Raw genomic sequence first — 17,664 nt, 5'->3', positions numbered from 1 at the left:
AATTAACGTAGCAAAATGTGCATGAGGGTGTCATGCAGAGGTGCTGCAAATAGCTTTTCACCAGTGGGACACTAATGGAAGTCCAACAGCCACTTTTAGGATGCCACTAAGTTTACTCAGTGTTTGCTAGTATAATGGCTTAGTAACAATGAGTCTGAGTGTGCAATGCAGAGGTGCTGGAAATAGATTTGCAATAGTGGGACACTAATAGAAGTCCAACAGCCACTTTTTGTATGCCACTAAATGGCAGCATTTTTTGCTATTATTATAGCTTATTAAAACAGAGGAGGAGGCTGTCATGCAGAGGTGCTAGAAATAGCTTGGCACCAGTGGGACAATAATGAAGTCCAACAGCCACTTTTAGGATGCCACTAAGTTTCCTCAGTGTTTGCTAGTATAATGGCTTAGTAACAATGAGTTTGTGTGTGCAATGCAGAGGTGCTGCACATAGGTTTGCACCAGTGGGACACTAATGGAAGTCCAACAGCCACTTTTAGGATGCCACTAAGTTTACTCAGTGTTTGCTAGTATAATGGCTTAGTAACAATGAGTTTGAGTGTGCAATGCAGAGGTGCTGCACATAGATTTGCACCAGTGGGACACTAATGGAAATCCAACAGCCACTTTTAGGATGCCACTAAGTTTACTCAGTGTTTGCTAGTATAATGGCTTAGTAACAATGAGTTTGTGTGTGCAATGCAGAGGTGCTGCACATAGGTTTGCACCAGTGGGACACTAATGGAAGTCCAACAGCCACTTTTAGGATGCCACTAAGTTTACTCAGTGTTTGCTAGTATAATGGCTTAGTAACAATGAGTTTGAGTGTGCAATGCAGAGGTGCTGCACATAGATTTGCACCAGTGGGACACTAATGGAAATCCAACAGCCACTTTTAGGATGCCACTAAGTTTACTCAGTGTTTGCTAGTATAATGGCTTAGTAACAATGAGTTTGAGTGTGTAATGCAGAGGTGCTGCACATAGGTTTGCACCAGTGGAACACTAATGGAAGTCCAACAGCCACTTTTAGGATGCCACTAAGTTTACTCAGTGTTTGCTAGTATAATGGCTTAGTAACAATGAGTTTTAGTGTGGAATGCAGTGGTGCTGCAATTAGATTTGCCCTAGTAGGACACTAATGGAAGTCCAACAGCCACTTTTAGGATGCCACTAAGTTTCCTCAGTGTTTGCTAGTATAATGGCTTAGCAACAATGAGTTTGAGTGTGCAAAGGGCAGGAGGGTACAGTGGCAGGGTTGTGGGTCTGGGTAGAGGAAAGGAAGCCTCCCTTTCTATCCCTCCTAATGGGGAAATGCAGCGAGGAAATCCCTGACCTTAGCTACACAGACGCTGTCATCTTGTGTAGCTGTTAAAATCTGTTTTCACGGACCTGACTGTCACCTATGGCTCTGACCCTGCCGGTATTAGCCCTTACAAGGGCTGAAAGAAACTTCTATCCCTATTCTGTATAGCGCTGTGTATAGAGCGTACACAGCAGTATCGGAGACAAGAGCTACGCAAGCGGTGACTGACAGCAAGACGCAGAATGCAGATAATGGCGTGCTGTAGGAAAATGTCCGTTTTTATAATGAAGGGACATGTGACATGGACATCCATTCACACATGCCGTTGCTTCTCTGGCTAAAAGTCCACTTAGCTGTGTGTGTGTCTGGGAATGGCTGACATGATGGCCCGCCCCCACTACACGCGCGCGCTTAGGGAAGGAAGACAAGGAGAAAAAAAAAAATGGCGATCGCCATTATCCAAACAGCAGTGATCTGAATGCGTTGTTCCCGCACACTATACGCTGAAATTTCATAATAGTGTGAGTAACAGAGTGACTTACAGTATTACAGCGGAAAGCCAGCTAGTAATTAGCTTGTCTTTTTGCTGCTAGAACCGTTCTCGAACGTATCTAGAACTATCGAGCTTTAGCAAAAAGCTCGAGTTCTAATTCGATCTAGAACAGCCCCCAAAATCACTCGAGCCGCTAACTGGAGAACCTCGAACCGCGAACCGCGCTCAACTCTAGTTGTTATATTATTTTTTTATTAACTAAAAGAGTTTTCTGTGTTTTTTGTTTTTTTCTTTTTACTTATAGGATTAATGGTGGAGAGGTCTCATAGACCCCTGCCCATCACTAATCCAAGGCTTAGTGGCAGCTCACAGCTGTCATTAACCCCTTATTACCTTGACTGCCACCATACCAAAGCAATCAAGAAGAGTTGAATAAAGTGTTGGTATTGTCGCATCTAAGGGATGCGGCAATCCTGGGTGGCTGCAGGCTGCAATTTTCAGGCTGGGGGGCCAATAAGCATGGGCCTCCCCAGTTTCAGAATACCAGCCCCTAGCTGTCTGGTTGGGTATCAAAATTGGGAGAAACAGCACACTGGGGTTTTTTTGTTTTTAAATTACTAATTATTATTATTATTTATTTTTTTTTTTTAAAAACAGAAGCCGCATGTGGTTCCTCTTATTTTGCTACACAGCCACAATAAGCACACAGCTGGTGGCAGCAGCCTGCAGCCATGGCTTTATCTGTGCTCATATCAATACAGGGGGGACTCTACAACATTTTTTTTTCTGTACTACCAGTATAAGGACACAGGCAGCATTTGTGATTCCAAACAATCACAGATGCTGAGGGTGGGGATTACAATGGCATCCAATCAGAGATGTTGGTGGAAAGAGAAAGCACTGAATATGGATGAGGTATAATTAGCGGACCCGGACGTAGTGCTGCAGCCACGTGCAGACTCGATAAGTATATACTGCTTTAACCCTTTTTATTTTCTTCGTTTACAGTCCTCCTACACCGTTTTTTGTAACACATCACTTTTGCCTCCCATTGAATTTTTGGGTTAGGCTAGGATCAACGATCGACTAGGATCGACAATCCGATCGGTGTTCTCAGGCGGGTTTGGTGATCCAGAACCAATCCGATCCTTGGCAGGATCAATCATCTCTAGTCTGGACAAGATTAAGTGCAAAAACAGAACAACTCCAATGAGAGACAGCGTCATCTATAAAGGTACCTGGATGTAAATGATTATTTGTGATACTAATTGATTTTCAGCAGTACTGTGGTTCCTGTATGGTCTGCAGTCTGATATCAACAACTTCCAGTATCTCCATACCATTATTAAGGACATGCTGGGGGTTGTAAGTTTATGCAATACAAATATATATGGGTCTGACCTGACATTCCAATTGATGTACCATGTACTGATGTTGGGTCTTGTCATGTATTTTTGTACTGCTAGTGGTTCTGGTGATGTGTTTTTGTAGTGATGTTAGTTCTTGTAATGTGTTTCTGTACTGATGAGGGTTCTAGTGAAGTATTCTTGTGCTGTTATTAATTATAATCCTGTATATATGTAACAATCCGTAACTTGTAAGATTACGTTGTACATGGCTATCTAAATAAATTATTGTGTTGTCTGGCAAATAAGGGTTACTATGTTTTTATTTATGTTAGGAGCATTAAAGTGGTTGTCCAAGTTTGTAATGAAAGTCTACAGTTACTCTATGTGCCTGCAGACTTCTGAATTCTCACAGTGCACGCACTGCACACTGTCAGAATTCTCTGGTGCTGGTGGTGAGAGTGGAAGGTAATGAAACCACACCTAAGCGATTTGCATATACATGGTTACATGCCAACTAGGCATGCGTGACCTCGCTCAATACAAGTGAATAAAGTGAGGCCTGACACATCTAGTCGGAATGTGGCCACAAGAATGCAAAAAGCATACTTGCGCTCACATGACAGTCCACTCTTGCCGTCGACATGGGAGAGTCCTAAATGTGCATGTGCCATGAAAATTCAGAATTCTGAAGTCACCTACAGTAACAGCAGACTTTCATCTCAAACCTGAACAAGCCCTTTAATGATAAAATTAAGCACTGTAGCATGCCCAATCCTAATAACGTGCAATAAAATCACTGTGAGGATTAAGCCCTGCTTGTTGATTTCAGCATTCTTCACATGGCCACTCCACTGATATTCGATTTTCATACTTATGATCATGTCATGTCTAGCTGTTCTTCCTGCTTCTCTCAATGATGCAGGGGAAGTAGTTTCCACTGAACATTGGCAGAATTATGAAGAGCAGCTCCTCGGCACGTGACTAAGTGTGCAAATCGCATATCAATGAGCAGTTACATGATGACTACTCAAACAGAAGAGGGAACCAAATTGAATTCTTACCCTAGGGTGCTAAAAAACTTAGATCCGCCTCTGAGCCCTAATACACATACTATCCAGAGAGGACCAATAACTTTTTTTCCAACTAAACCCCATCCAGAGTGCCCCTTCTGTCTGGAAATATCCATCAGCGAATCCTCATCAGAACATTGAGTCTATTACATCTTAGGAAGTGTAATAATTTGAAAATCTGAAGCATGCACTAAAATCAGTGACATTTTTTGCCACATCATGACAAATTGGGAGAACCTGAGGGCAAGCACATTTTTTACAAAAGCACGGTTTATTTCCCCTGGCTAACAATGCCGAATTAGTGAAGCATTTTTTTTTATTATTATTATTATTATTATTATTATTAATAATAATAATAATAATAAAAATTAATAATAATTCAGAGGGGGCATGTACAGACAATATGAGACAATTCAAAATAACAAAATTCAGATACCAAGAGGAGTGAGGGCCCTGCTCGTAAGCTTATAGTCTATGAGAAAATAGGAGAGGCACAAAAGGTGAATGGGGGGGAGAAACGTTTGTCATATATGGTCCAGCCATCGATTTAATAAGGGATTCAAAACCAGCTGCATGGACCGGTCGCCAGCCAGAATTTATATATACAGAGTGTAAAAAAGTACATGAAGAGGAATGCAACCAGAAGATACAGGGGACAAGAATTGGAAGTTAATTTTATGAAGGGCAGAATGGGACTAGATTAGATGAGGGGATAGGCTAGTCTAAAGAAATGCATTTTTAGGCATGCTTAAAGGTGTGGATGTTGGGAGTTAATCGAATTGTTCTTGGTAGTTCCAGAGCATTGGCGCAGCTCGTGAGAGATCTTGAAGCTGGGAGTGGGATGTTCGAATTATTGAGGATGTCAGTCTTCGGACAGTAGCAGAATAGAGGGCACGGGTGGGGTGATAGACAGAGATAAGGGAGGAGATGTAGGGCGGTGCGGAGCTCTGGAGAGCTTTGTGGGTGAGAGTGATAAGTTTATATTGGACTCTGTAATGGATCGGCAACCAGTGCAATGACTGGCAGAGAGCAGAGGCATCAGTGAAGAGGAAAATGATCCTAGCTGTGGCATTGAGAATGGATTGGAGAGGGGAGAGTTTAGTAACAGGGAGACCAATTAGTAAAGAATTACAGTAATCCATGCGAGAATATATAAGAGCGACAGTAAGAGTTTTTGCAGAGTCAACGGTAAGAAAAGGTCAAATTCTAGAGAGGTTTTTGAGGTGGAGGTGACATGAATGAGCGAGTGAACAAATGTGGAGAGCATAGAAGGGATCGGAGTAAAATATAATCCCAAGACAGCAGGCGTGCTGCTGGGGTGTAATGGTAGAACCACACACAGAAATGGTAATATTGGGTTTGGGAAGGTTGGGAGAGGGAGGAAACAAATCAATATTTGACAGGTTCAGTTTTAGAGAGAGGGAGGACATGATGTTGGAGACTGTGGACAGAATCGCTAGTATTTTGTAATAATGCAGGGGTGATGTCAGGAGCCAATGTATACAGTTGGCTATCATCAGCATAGAGATGGTACTGGAAACCAAATCTGTTGATGGTTTGTCCTATAGAGGCAGTGTATAGAAAGAAAAGGGGGGCGTGGCTTGAGCTTGATGGCAGGCAGACGTGCTCTGTAGGAGCTCTTGCAAGCTGAGGTGGCAAATAACATAGCAAAACCCACCTGGCACTCTCTAACATGCCGGGGAAGAGAGGCACAGCACCACAGACCGGACCACCAGCCCTGAGAAGCAGCAGCGCAGCAGTGGATCGTCTGTTCAAAGGGGGGAAGCTCTCTCCGGTCTCCAGGCCTGCTCCAGTAATGGCACCTGCATCCATGAGGCAGGGGCCTGCAGCAACAGCAGCCGTCAGTGGTGGCAGCGGGACAGAAGTGGCGGTGGCGATACATAGCGTGCAGGTACAGGGCGGTACCGTCAGATATCAGCTGGGACCGAGATCTCTGCTTTCGTCACAGAGACCAGTGGTGCAGGGGTATACAGGAGGTGAGGCTGCTGCACAGAATACTCAGAAGGAGCGGGGCGGTGGAGTTCAGGCCCCACAGCAGAGCTTGATGAGCCAGGCTGGTGAAGAGAGCAGGAGTCTGGGCACTGATGGAGATATGCATGGGGGTAATGAATGCAGGGCCTTCCAGGCATGTCAGGAGTTGTCAGGCTCCCAAAGCAGTCAATCCCCACACAGTCAGGGGAACCAAAATGGAGGTCAGATCACACAAGGAGTTAACCCAGGAAGCTCCACTGTGGATACAGAGCGCATCCTGCAGCTGCTGGCTGCTCTCCCCACCAAACATGACCTGGACAATCTAGTTACTAAAATGGAGGCGGCACATGAGAGGGCTCTGTCCATTGTGAAAGGGGACATTGATGCTCTGGATACACGCACCACTGCAGTGGAGAATGATGTGTTTACACTATTTGAAAGAGTTAACACACTGGAGCAAACTCTATCCAAAGCCAGTACACACCTGCAAAATGTCGCCATCCTGTTAGATGATCAAGAAAACAGGGGGAGGCGAAATAATATTCGTTTGAAAGGCATCCCAGAAGAGATAGCAGCAGCTGCCCTCCTTAAGTCTGTAACTTTAATTTTCAACAAAGTGATGGGAGCTGCAGAGGACTCCACTTATGTGATCGACAGAGTCCACAGAGTGTTCCGCCAGGGGCCGGGTGACACAGCACAGCCGAGAGATGTTCTGTGCAGACTGCATTACTACACGGATAAAGAAGCCATACTGAGGAAGGCATGGGTCCATGGAACCGTCTCTTACAAAGGGTCTGAAATCAAGCTTTTTCCTGACATATCAGCCAGAACCCTGTATATGAGGCGTCAGCTCCTCCCTATTCTACAAAGAATTAAAGAGAAAGGAGCATCTTACAGATGGGGACATCCATTTCACCTAATAGTACGCCATAATGGAGACCAATATCTGCTGAAGCGGCCGGAGGAGGTGGAGGGTCTCTTCCAATTTCTTGATACACCGGCAGTGGAGATCCCTAACTGGCTACATATGGACAGACCCGCCGGGTTACCCCAAAGAAGAAGAGAAGGTGGACGCCGCCGTGCAAGACCTCAGAAGAGTTCCAGGGATCCCAAGCCGGCCGGAGAATCATCCCAGGAGGAGCCAGATTGAAGACTTGGGTCTGATTGCGGTTTTCTATCTTGTGGTGGGGGGAGCGGGAGATGTGGGAGGATGGCCCCTTATAGGCCGGACGCGAACTTAAATATTGGGTTAATTGCTACTTGAAATGTATTTGTCTCTCTTTTCTTGGGTGGCAGGGAGAGAGGTGGAGAGATTATTATTCCCCCTCTATGCTCTCTTTTATCCGTTTGTGTTCCTCCCTTTTCTCTCTTTTTCTCTCCCTCTTCTCTCTCTTCCCTCTCTTTCTCCTCTCTCTTCTTGCTCCTCCTTTTCTCTCTCGTCCCTTTCTCTCTTTCTTCTCTCTCTCTCTGCTCCGTCGTTTCTCTTTCGCCCCTTTTTCTCTCTTCCTCCACTCTCTCTCTTCTTTATCTTTTTCTCCCCTTTCTTCCCCTTTTCTATCTCTTTCGCTCTCCCTTTCACACCCCCTCTCTTTGTCTCTCTCTCCCCCTAAGGGGGTCTCACATGGACCCTTCAATTGATAATGTTGATGGATAGTCTGATAAACGTGTTGTTTTTCTAAGAAATGTGCCTCTCACTGCCCTGTTGTGTAACGGGGGGGTGAGACGTGGGTTTTCAGTTCACTATAATATTGTCATTTCTGCCTCGAGCTTGTTTAGCTTTTGCCCTTGGTCTTCCATGCACCCCAAGGGTTGTTCTCCCATCTGGAGAGCACCAGGTCTCTAAGTTCTTCAGAGACTGCATAGTTTTATTGTGTGAAACTTACTGGCCATTCCTTTAGGCCAGCTGTTACTGTTCATATTTTCTGTCTGCTAATACTTATCGCTTTTTTTTTTTTTTTCTCTCTCTCTGCTCTTTCTTCTCTGCTGCTAGTTCTTTTTTCTACCTGATTCTTGATTCCCCCCCCCACCCGATCCTTACCCCACTTTACCGTATCTGGTCAGTGTTTTGTAGGGGGTTCAACACTGTTCCTGACCCAACATGCATAAACCAGGGAACTCGGAGGTGAAATGTGGGACATTGAATGTGAAAGGTTTACATAGCCCGGGTAAGAGGTCTATCCTGGCAAATACGTTAAAAAAAATGGGGGTCCAAATTGCTTTCCTGCAAGAAACGCATCTGTGCAAACATAAACCGTTTAAATTGACATCCCGCTGGTTCCCTGAGGCGTATCATAGCTTCTCGCCGGACCCGAAGTCTCGAGGTACTAGTATTCTTGTCTCGCGCTCCATCCCTTGGGAATTCATGGACTCTCGCAGTGATGACAGGGGACGGCTATTGTTGGTGAAGGGCAGGATCGCTACGCAAATTTACACATTAGCTTCTATATACCTCCCCAATGTGGGGCAAATTGATACCCTGGCCGGATTTGTTGAAACTATGGAGGATTTCGTGGAGGGGACACTCATTATGGGGGGGGGTTTCAATATCGCTCTAAACCCAGCTCAGGACACCTCCTCGGGGGCCTCTGCACATCCTACATCAGCCCTCCGCAGGCTGCGGTACTTATTACATGAGCAGCAGCTCGTGGACACATGGAGATTGTTGCACCCGACTGACAGGGATTACTCTTTCTATTCAAATGCACATGGTGTATACTCCAGATTGGACTACTTTTTTGTAAAACATAAAGACCTCGAAAGGATCTCCAAAGCCCAGATAGATAGCATAACATTCTCTGACCATGCACTTTGCACTGTGTCTATGGTGCTACAGTCTCCGTTTCCACAGCAGTGGCAATGGAGACTGAACACTTCCCTACTGGAGGACCCTGAAAGCCTTCAGTCAGTACAGAACTCCCTGACTGAATACTTTACGTTAAACGCGGGTGGGGATACATCACCAACGACGGTCTGGGAGGCCCACAAATGTGTTATTTGAGGGGTTCTCATACAGCAAGGGGCAAGAAGAAAGAGGGAAAGGGAACTAGAGGTCAACAGACTGCTAACACAGCTGAGAGATCTGGAGACACAACATAAGCAGATGCCCTCGGCGGAGGTGGGGGGAACCTTATTCAAAGTCTGGGACGAGCTACGGAAACTACTTAACAGCAAGGTAAAAGGGGTCCTTAATAGATGCCGTAGACATTTTTATGAATACGGGAACAAGTGTAGCAAGACATTAGCGAGAGCACTCAGACAACAACAGGCGACAACCTTTATATCAAAAATTTCCCCTACACACCCTCAGGGATCAATATTACATTCTTCGGCAGAAATTGCGGAGACGTTCCAAAAATTCTATGCATCTTTATATAATTTAGAGACACATGACCCCACTTTGTCAAAATCATCTATTAAAAGTAAAATTTCAGAGTACATCAGAGAAGCAAAAATGCCGCGGTTGACAGACTCCGAGATAGCCGCATTGGAAACTCCAATTTCAAATCAAGAGCTGGTGGACGCAATAGGGTCATCCAAATCGGGAAAGGCACCTGGGCCTGATGGACTCCCCCTCGTATACTACAAAAAACTTAAGGAGATTATATCCCCACACCTCCTGTCAGCCTTTAATTCTAGGGCTTCAGAGGGCTCAACTCCCAATGCAGATTCATTGAGAGCACACATCACGGTAATACCTAAGATGGGGAAAGACCCAACACAATGTGCTAGCTATCGCCCGATATCCCTGTTAAATGTGGATACAAAATTATTTGCTAAAATCCTTGCAAGCAGGCTGGCACCTCTGATCTCTCAAATAATCCACCCAGATCAGGCAGGGTTTATGGCGGGTCGTGAGGCACGTGATAACACAGTTAAGGCCATTAATTTGATATATAAAGCTAAAAGTGGGGGTCTACCCTCTATCCTGCTGTCAACTGATGCCGAAAAGGCTTTTGATAGAGTGGATTGGACCTTTATGGAAGCCACGCTCGGGTGTCTGGGGTTGGGAAGTGGAATGATGGGTTGGATCATGTCTTTATACTCGGTACCCTCGGCGAGAGTCCGAGTGAATGGGATTCTGTCGGACCCATTTAAAATATCTAATGGCACCCGTCAGGGATGTCCGCTGTCTCCCTTAATCTTCATCTTGACGCTAGAACCCTTCCTCAGACACGTACGAGCCAACTCAGATATTGCGGGTATTGGGGTGGGCCATGTTACGCACAAAGTAGCTGCATATGCGGACGATCTCCTGTTTTTCGTTTCAGCCCCCAAGATCTCCCTGCCCAACTTAATGAGGGAATTCCGGAGATACTCCAGTTTATCAAATTTCAAGATAAATTTCACGAAATCTGAGGCCCTTAACATAAATCTCCCATCCAAAGAGGTGGAAGAGTTGAAGGGATCGTTTAATTTCCGATGGGCATCCCAATCTCTAAATTACCTGGGGATACGGCTGACTGGGGATCTCGGTCTGCTCTACTCTCAGAATTTCCCGTCTCTGCTGTCTTCCATTAGGCGAGACTGTGACAGATGGGGGAAATCATTATTCTCTTGGTTTGGCAGAAGCCAGATTTACAAAATGAATATCTTACCTAGAATTCTATATCTACTGCAGGCGCTCCCAATCAAAATACCCTCAGAATTTTTCAAATCTCTGGAGTCCATTCAGTCCTCCTTCATTTGGGCAGGTAAATCGGTACGAATAAAAAGAGCTATTTTGCACAGGACCAAGTGTAGGGGGGGGATTGGGCTGCCAGACATGAGAAGGTATCATTTAGCAGGTCATCTAACTAGAATTATTGATTGGTGCAGGAATGGGTCTCAAAAGGCTTGGATACAAATTGAACAGTCCTTTTCCCCAATTCCCCTCAACAAATTGCCATGGGTGCTCTCGGAGGTCCCTGCAAGCTTGAAAACACATCCAACTATCGGGTCAACTGTGAAATACTGTAATACGGGGAAGGTGCAATCAGAAATGTTACCCAGGCAATCGAGCTTGACGCCAATCCTGAGCCATCCTGCCTTTGAGCCAGGCAGAGCGGATCCAGTTTTTCAGTCTTGGGTTCGGGGCGGGGTGGATCGGGTAGAGGACTTTGGAAACCGGGACACCTGGCCGTCGGTAGAGGGATTGGCAGCTAAACAGGATCCCAGCTCACTTGGTCATTGGAGATGCTTGCAACTGGCACACTTTTTCAGTAGCCTTCCAGCCAGATCCCTCTTTCAGCGACCCAAGACACAGTTTGAACAAATATGTATGGGACCAGGCACGATACGGCATTCTCTTTCGGCAGTATATTCGCTCCTATCTTCGCCCCCGGACCAACAAATCCCCCCTTTTGCTTCACAGTGGGAACGGGATCTGGGAATTCAGCTAACACCAACACAGTGGGAAAGGGTCTTCAGATTGGCGCACACATCCTCCATCAGCTCCAGGTTTCAAGAGGCTAGCTACAAGCTGCTAACCAGATGGTACAGAGTACCTTCGAGGTTACATGCGATGTTCCCAACGGTTGATCCCATGTGCTGGCGGTGTGGCACAGCAGAGGGCAACATTCTACACGTGTTCTGGGAATGTGAGGCGATCCGGCCCTTCTGGAGGGGAGTGTCTGATATCATTTCACGGGTGACGGGTGGAGAGGAGGAATTGAGACCTGCTGCCGCCCTGTTACATCACTGCGGGACTTCTGAAAAAATATACAAAAAATCTCTGAGGAAATTCCTCATCATGGCGGCGAGAGTGTGCATCCCAGAGAGATGGAGGAGCACGGCACCCCCCTCGCTGGTTCAATGGATCAATAAGGTCAATGACCTCATGTATATGGAGGATCTAACTTCATCATTACACAACTCATATGAGAAATTTTGGGCCACGTGGAGGGAGTGGATGGACTTCCAGCACTCGGAGGACTATGGTGCTCTGGTGGGCAGTATTGAGGCGGCTGAGGGAACCACAGAAGGTAGTACATAAGCGGATCCCCAGACCCCCCCACCCCCCCCCTTGTTACCCTCACCTGGCCCCTCCACCTCCCAGCCCCCCCACCACCCCTTCTTACCCTCACCTGGCCCCTTCACCTCCCAGCCCCCCCCACCCCTTCTTACCCTCACCTGGCCCCTCTACCTCCCAGCCCCCCCCACCCCTTCTTACCCTCACCTGGCCCCTTCACCTCCCAGCCCCCCCCACCCCTTCTTACCCTCACCTGGCCCCTTCACCTCCCAGCCCCCCTCCCACCCCTTCTTACCCTCACCTGGCCCCTCTACCTCCCAGCCCTCCCCCCACCACCCTCCTCCTTTTCCCCAGTTTCTCACTCTTTTCCATTCTTTGTTTTATTTCTCTTGCTTTCTTTCTGGTCTTTTCCTCTTTCGCTTCTTACTATTCTTGGTGAGTTACGTATGTTACCTGTTAAATGTGAATTTATTCTTTGAAAAAGCTAGATGGAACCTTGAATGTCTATACACCTGAAAGGGGGCATTTGCGGGAACATTTTCTGTCACAATGTAAAAATGTAAAGTGTGCCTTATGTCCTATTTTTTGGTGTGTTGAATGTATCTTACAAAGGTCCATTTGATCTTAAGAACTGTTACATGTACTGTTAAAGGATTACATTTATAAATAAAAGAATTTAAAAAAAAAAGAAAGAAAAGGAGGAGGCCTAGGACTGAACCCTGAGGAACCCCGACCAAAAGTGGAAGAGGAGAGAAAGAGGAGCCAGCAAAAGATACAGTGAAGGAGCGTTCAAAAAGATAGAAGAACCAAGAGAACGATGTCCTTGAGCCCGATAGAGCAGAGCATAGTGAGGAGGAGCTGGTGATCCACAGTATCGTATGCAGCAGAGAGATCCAGGAAAATCAGCAGGGAATAGTGACTGTTAGATTTAGCTGTTAGTAGATCATTGGATGCTTTAGTAAGAGCAGTTTCAGTAGCATGTAAAGGCCCAGTCACACACAAAGATAAATCTTTGGTAGATCTGTGGTTGCAGTGAAATCATGGACATATTGTTCCATTTGTACACAGCCACAAACCTGGAACTGATTGTCCCCAATTTCACTGCAACCACAGATCTGCCGCAGATTTATCTCTGTGTGTGACAGGGCCTTAAGTGTGGCGGGAGAGAGCCGCTGCCGCTACTGGGGCCGCTCAGATGCGGCTCGAGTGGTGACCGGACCCGGGCTCGCATGGCCGTCCGTCCTCACAAAAGTCGGAAAGGAATATTTACAGAGGGTTGATGTGTTAATGACACCACCCGTGGGTTGCGGTGAGGGATGGTGACACCGCCGCTGCCCAGTGATGGGGTGCCCGGGGCTGATGGAGCGGGGCAGCAAGGTGGAATCCCCTCCACGGGTAGGGGAGGTGTAGTCCCGGGGCCCTCTTTGGTACACGGGAGTAATGGCTGCTGGAGGTGGCGTGCCAGGTTGCACCGAGGATCAATGGTGTACTCACAGTTCATTAATTGCACACGAGTCCACTAGTAAACCAAGTTGCCAGTGTCCGATCGCCTTTGGCGGGTGTATTCGGGTCCCACACCCGGGTGTAGTAAACAGGGGTCCCTTCCTCCTGCACTCTGTGTTTGTGTCTTCTCTGGGACAACTCCGCATGGAACGGGGAAGTCCACTCCCGGGACTGTGTATGTTGGGAGCTGTGGCCCGCAAAATCTGACCCTTGGGATTTCTGTGGGTTTTGACAGACACCCTATCCCCCTTGTTGGGGTTCCGTTTTGCTCTCTGGGCCTGAAACCTCGTCCACTGCTGGTTGATTAACAAGGGGCATGCAACCTTCCTCGTCCTAGGGCCCAGGCACTCCGTCTGTGCACGGCCTCCGGACCGGATTCACGCTGTCGGCATCGGCGGGCTACAACTCTGCCCCGGTCCACTTAAGGTCCCCCGCGACCGGATCTCTGTCGCCTGTGGCCCTGTTTACTGTCTGGCACCTAGCCAGGTAGTCCAGGGGCCCCTTCCCCTGACTCCACTGCTGTCAACGGTCTGCACTTGACTACCGTCTCAACTCCACTTCCACTGTCAACTGTCAGCTTGAACTCCAAAACTCGTCTGTCGTGTTACCTGTCCTGACACTTCAGGACCCCTAGGTGAGCGTTCTCATCCATCTGATCCCGCCTACTGGTGTGTCCTTATTATCATGAGGGGGTGGCTAGGCTTTAATGGCTGTGTGTTGTACCTGGGTGTGGGTTTTTGGTGGTATCAAGGAGGGTGGACTACTTCTGTGACTACCTGGTTTTACCAGGGCGTCACATAAAAAGCGGAAACTGGATTGTAGAGGGGCGAGAGAGTTATCTGACAGATCGCGGATCAGACAGGCGTGGACCAAGCATTCCAGGAATTTGGAAATGGAGGGGAGACTAGAGATTTGTCTGCAGTTAGCAGCGCAGTTTTGGTCCAGGAACATTTTTTTTTAAGTAATGGGTGTATGCTTGTATGTTTGAAGGAGGAGGGAAAGACACCAGAGGAGAGAGAGACTGAATATTTTAGTAAGGTGACAGCTGGGGTGACAAATTTATCTAGATGTGAGGGAATAGGGTCACTGGTGAAGGTAGTAGGGCAAGAAGATACAAGGAGCCTGGTAACTTCTTCTTCTGTAACAGGATCAAAGAGTGAATGGGAGCTAGATGAAGTGTAGGAGGGCAGACAATGTGTAGTGTAATGAGGCTGTGACAAAATTTCCTGGCGCATATGGTCAATTTTTTCTTTTAAATAATTGTCCAGGTCATCGGGGCTGAGGTTTCTGGTTGGGGCCAGAACTCTTGATCCGAGGAGCGAGTGGAAAGTATCAAAGAGTCGTTTAGGATTGTTGGCTAGAGAGGTGAAGTACGCTTGTTTGGACAGGTGAAAGGCAGCCTTGTATGTTTTGAGCATAAACTTATAGTGGATGAAATCTTCGACTAGATTGGATTTTCTCCACAGACGTTCAGGGCACCTGGAGCACCGCTGGAGAAAATGTGTTTGCAACGTGTGCCAGGGCTGCTGCCGTCTGTGCCGAGTTGCTCTGCGTGTAGCAAGGCGCTCTGCAGGGTTTCAGTATAATGTTTTACAGCAGAGTCAGGACATGAGAGTGAGGAGATTGGGGCCAATGATGACTGCAACTTCTTCAGTAATTTCTGGGTGTTAATGGCGTGTATATTTATATGGGTGGTAAGTGGGGGCGTCCTGAGTGGATTGACTATTGTTGACCAAAAATGAATGAAGGTTGTGGTCAGGGAGCAGGAGAGGGGAGTTAGTAAAATCATGCAATGAGCAGAAACAGGAGAAGACCAGGTCCAGCGTATTCCCGCCTTCATGTGTAGGAGAGTTAGTTAACTGTGAGAGACCAAGAGAGGAGGTTAGAAATTAAACATGAGTGATAGCTGGGGAGAGGGGATCATCAATAGGGATGTTAAAGTCTCCCGTGACAAGAGTGGGGAGGTGACAGGCTAGAAAATGTGGAAACCAGGTGGCGAAATGATCCAAGGAACTGACGGGTTGGGCCTGGGGAACAACAGACAACTGCTACTTGCTCTGAGAAGAGTCTGTAATGCCTGACAGTGTGGACCTCAAAAGAAGGGAAGATAAGTGAGAGGACAGGAGGGATGACCTGAAAAGTACAGTATGGAGAAAGCAGCAGATCAACACCTCCACCTGATATGTTGTCAAGTCTAGGGGTATAATAACATTGTAAGAAATTAATCATAATCCTTAAGGCCCTGTTACACGCTATGATTTATCTGACGATATGCTGTCGGGGTCACGGTTTTCGTGATGCACTTCTATCGTCGTTAGCGACGTCGTTGCGTGTGACACCTATGAGCGACTCCGAATGATTGCAAAACTAGCAAAAATCGTTGATCGTTGACAAGTCGTTCATTTTCAAAATATTGTTCGTCGTTGCAAACGCAGCAGACATATTGCTACGTTTGACACCCTGCCAACGACGAACAAGATTGTTAGTGCGTCTGTCATCAGCGACGCGGGCATGATGTTACGAGCAATGCTCCACGCCTCCTCCGCTCTGATTGGTGTCACGCCAGGGTGTATGCTATGGACAATTATATGCCTCTGACGTTGCCGGAATCATTGGGAGGAATGCTGTGTGACTGTGTCCACACGACCGCATTGGTCAATCAATATATCGCTGAACGATGTAGCGTCGTTTGTGAGATGGATACGTGTGACGGCTACAAAATGACCTATGAGCGATCTCGGCAAATCGTAGCAACGATCTGGGCATGTCACATCGCTAACAAGATCGTTGCATGTAAAGCGGCCTTTAGAGTTATAAATTCAAACATTTTTCATTGTCTATAATTGTATCTCACTGTATTCTGATTTGAACTAAAGACTATATTGGCATAATGAAAAGCACACAATTACTTACACTGAAGTCTGCACATACGGGGTTGAAAGCATTTGTTCCACACGCAAACAGGGCTTCTCCATGCAAAAGAAGAACTTTCACAAAGTTTCTGCACTCCTCCTATTGAACAGTAGAAAGTAACAATTAGCTAAAAACACATGGTATAAAAAAAGAAAAAAATGTAAAAAAAAATACAAGCACCAAAAAAAGGAAAACTGTTCAAACATAATAATATTATTCAACTGAATACTTTTGTACTATGCATACCACGACAGTTCTGAAAAATGTCTAAAGGAAAGAGAGATCATTATAAAATGCATGACATTTATTAAAGTTGTCTTCCATTCATTGGGGCAAACTTTTTAAGTATAAACAATATGTGATTGCTTAAGGGGAACCTGACAGATTGTATATGCAGCCTGGTTTGTGAACAGCATGGTAAAAAGAAAAAGAAGCTGAGCAGAATGATATATAGCAGTGATGGTGATCCTATGGCACGCGTGCCAGACTGGGCACGTAGAGCCCTTTGTGCTGGCACGCGCGCTGTCGCCACACTGAGCCACTTTGAACTGCCGATGTGAACGCGCCGGCAGTTCAAAGTGGTGTTTAGCAGAGGAGACATTTCTCCTCCCTCTGACATGCCTCCTCTCCTGGGCCGCAGGCCTGTTGCCTAGGAGACGGAGGAGCATCAGTAGGCGGCGCCGGTGTCTTGTGGCCGCGCAGTGGAGCGGGTGCTAGAAGGTGAGTTTTTTTTTATTTTTAAGCTGTGTGCGGCTGTGCCAAGGTGTGGGGGGACAGAGCCAGCACGGGGCAAACATGGGAGCACGGCGCAAACATGGGAGCACGGGGCATACAGAGCACGGGGCATACAGAGCACGAGGCATACAAAGCATGGGGCATACAGACAGAGCACGGGGAAAACAGAGCACGGGGCATACAGAGCACAGGGCATACAAACAGAGCAAGGGGGAAAAAAAGGGGCAAACAAACAGAGCATGGGGCAAACAAATAGAGCACAGGGAAAACAAACAGAGCACAGGGTAAACAAACAGAGCACAGGGCAAACAGGGAGAGCTTGGGGCAAATATGGCTGCAAGGATGGGGGAAACGTGCAAA

General features: G+C 46.8%; 1 protein-coding gene across 2 annotated transcripts in view; it reads right to left on the bottom strand.

Moving 5' to 3' along the window:
* SEMA6B (semaphorin 6B) overlaps positions 1 to 17,664 on the bottom strand; it is a 323,709-nt gene that overhangs the window by 165,825 nt on the left and 140,220 nt on the right. For both annotated transcript variants that reach the window (XM_075352511.1, XM_075352510.1), the window contains exon 6: positions 16,570 to 16,668. In XM_075352511.1, the coding sequence (XP_075208626.1) occupies positions 16,570 to 16,668 (99 nt within the window). The remainder of the gene's footprint in view (positions 1 to 16,569; positions 16,669 to 17,664) is intronic.

This window comes from Anomaloglossus baeobatrachus, chromosome 1 (assembly GCF_048569485.1).
Source record: "Anomaloglossus baeobatrachus isolate aAnoBae1 chromosome 1, aAnoBae1.hap1, whole genome shotgun sequence".
Taxonomy (NCBI): domain Eukaryota; kingdom Metazoa; phylum Chordata; class Amphibia; order Anura; family Aromobatidae; genus Anomaloglossus; species Anomaloglossus baeobatrachus.
Note: the sequence above shows the minus strand (reverse complement) of the source record. Positions and strands in the feature narration are given on the sequence as shown.